This window comes from Aphanomyces invadans, assembly GCF_000520115.1.
Source record: "Aphanomyces invadans strain NJM9701 unplaced genomic scaffold supercont1.10, whole genome shotgun sequence".
Taxonomy (NCBI): Eukaryota; Oomycota; class Saprolegniomycetes; order Saprolegniales; family Verrucalvaceae; genus Aphanomyces; species Aphanomyces invadans.
The window spans coordinates 354,185-356,134 of NW_008580155.1; the positions used below are offsets into that span (position 1 = coordinate 354,185).

At 60.1% G+C, this 1,950-nt stretch overlaps 1 protein-coding gene across 1 annotated transcript; it reads left to right on the forward strand.

Annotated features, from left to right (window-relative positions):
* Positions 1-396: 396 nt before the first annotated feature.
* On the forward strand, positions 397-1,269 carry H310_05752 (hypothetical protein; the record flags this gene model as incomplete). The annotated part of the gene is made up of 1 exon (XM_008870567.1): positions 397-1,269. The coding sequence occupies one exon, from the start codon at positions 397-399 to the stop codon at positions 1,267-1,269; it is 873 nt and encodes a 290-aa protein (XP_008868789.1).
* Positions 1,270-1,950: the final 681 nt, after the last annotated feature.

The window sequence follows — 1,950 nt, forward strand, 5'->3', positions numbered from 1 at the left end:
GTGGTCAGCGCCGTCGCTGGCCAGTCCCTCGACGCGGGGCGGAACGATGCAATGGATGGTCAGGACAATACTACGGTCTTTTCGTATTGCAGCCCACACTCCTCCCCCCGAACGCGCGAATGGAGGACGTTGTGTGCATCACGATAGATGCATGCACGGTGCCCGCGGCTGAAGCAGCATCTCACACGGTGCGATTGCCCGACAGCACCCGGCCCCGTATCAACGTCGATAGCATCGGGGAAAGGTCCTATAGTCCAGAGAGCTTCGCTTTTGACCTGCTGGCTGGCAGCGTGCGTGTTGACGAACTTCAACACATGTCGGAGCGTAACGCAATATGCGCTGACAACATCGACCATGTTATTGACACAGATTCGGACGCATCATTTCCCAATCAGCATGAAGGGCCTCTTTGTCGCTGCTATCGCTGCCGCCGCGTCGGCGCAAACCATTACCCTTGCCCCGACATCGGTCCCTTGCCCAACGCCGTTGGATGTGTTCGCCGTGTACGATCTTGTGCCGTGTACGGACCCTCCGCGCACGACGATGCCCACGGCTGCACCAACCCCTGGTCCAACCAACTCGCCCACTCCCAACCCTACCAACTCGACCACCCCGACCACGACGGCGACCATCGTTACGACCACAGCCCCCACCACGAATGACCCCACGTACCCCACGAGACCCCCTTCCACACCTGCGCCAGTAAGTCCCACCACCACAGCGACTACAACTGCAGCGCCAGTCACTCCGACGACTACCGCATCGATCACGACTGCGGCACCCGTCACTCCAACATCGGCGGCCCCAGTGACCCCTACGACCTCGAAGCCATCGACACCTACCACCGCCACCCCTGGCACCTCGAGCCCTTCCACGCCGACGCCGTCGACACCGACATACCCGACCAACGCGCCAACAACAACCAGTGCGAACCCATCGGACCCTGTCTCTACCACCTCTACGCCATCGACTACCCAGAATGGCAACTGGACCAACTCGACGACTATTCCTGCCACAACGGCCGTCATTGTCCCTCCCACATGCACTCCAGTGAGTGTCGAAGGCGATGCCACGTATTGCATCGATGGGCCCATCTGCAGCGGTTCCGGCGACCACCTTGGCGGAACCAAGTGCCCCGTCAAGGGCGACGTGGCTGTGCAAGACTGCTTGTCGTCGTTGAAGAGTTACACCGACAGCGGCAAGTGTGTCGCTCCCAAGGACGCGGTATGCAGCAGGGTCGTCACGGGGGTGTGGGGATGCAAATGGTAGTTGGCACCACCAACCTTGTGGCACTTTAACCAAGAATGAGATTGCGTCGTCCTCCCAGCTGACTTGGTCGGTTCGCAGGGATGGAGTCCAGCCCGTTAGCACAGAGCTCCAACAAGGAACAACTTGTGGTCAGGATCTAGGACGAGAGCCCTCGCGCGAGTTTGTTTCCTGGTGAAAACGTCCCGGCGTGCGTGGTGAAAATACTGCGGGGGCTCGAAACCAACTCCTGCGACGCGTTCACCAGATAAAAGAGCGCATTGGAGGCCATGGGGCTTCCTCGCCGTCGCAGGAACGACGTGTTCGCCACATGAATTTAGCTGGGAATGGACGTGGCGGGATATGCGCGCAGGGGATGCCAGGCCCCACGGAAGCGCAGGGCAAACAATTCCCATTGCGAGCTTACTCCGCACATGATCCGCAACCAAAAAGGAGGGTAACTCGAGCAAATACCAAACCAACTCGCACCAGATAATCAGCATCCATTTCGTCTATTTCAATGGCAATCGCCCCCCCGTCGGTACCTGGCGAGTACAAGAACGTCATTGGCGTGCGGGCCGGGGGACGGCCGCGTCGATCCGGACGTGTCGGCCTTTGGCCATCGGGCGACGTCCTCGTGGATCACAGGCGGCTTGGCCTACAACACGATCCCGGACACGCCTGTTCTCACGCCCGGGTCTTCCA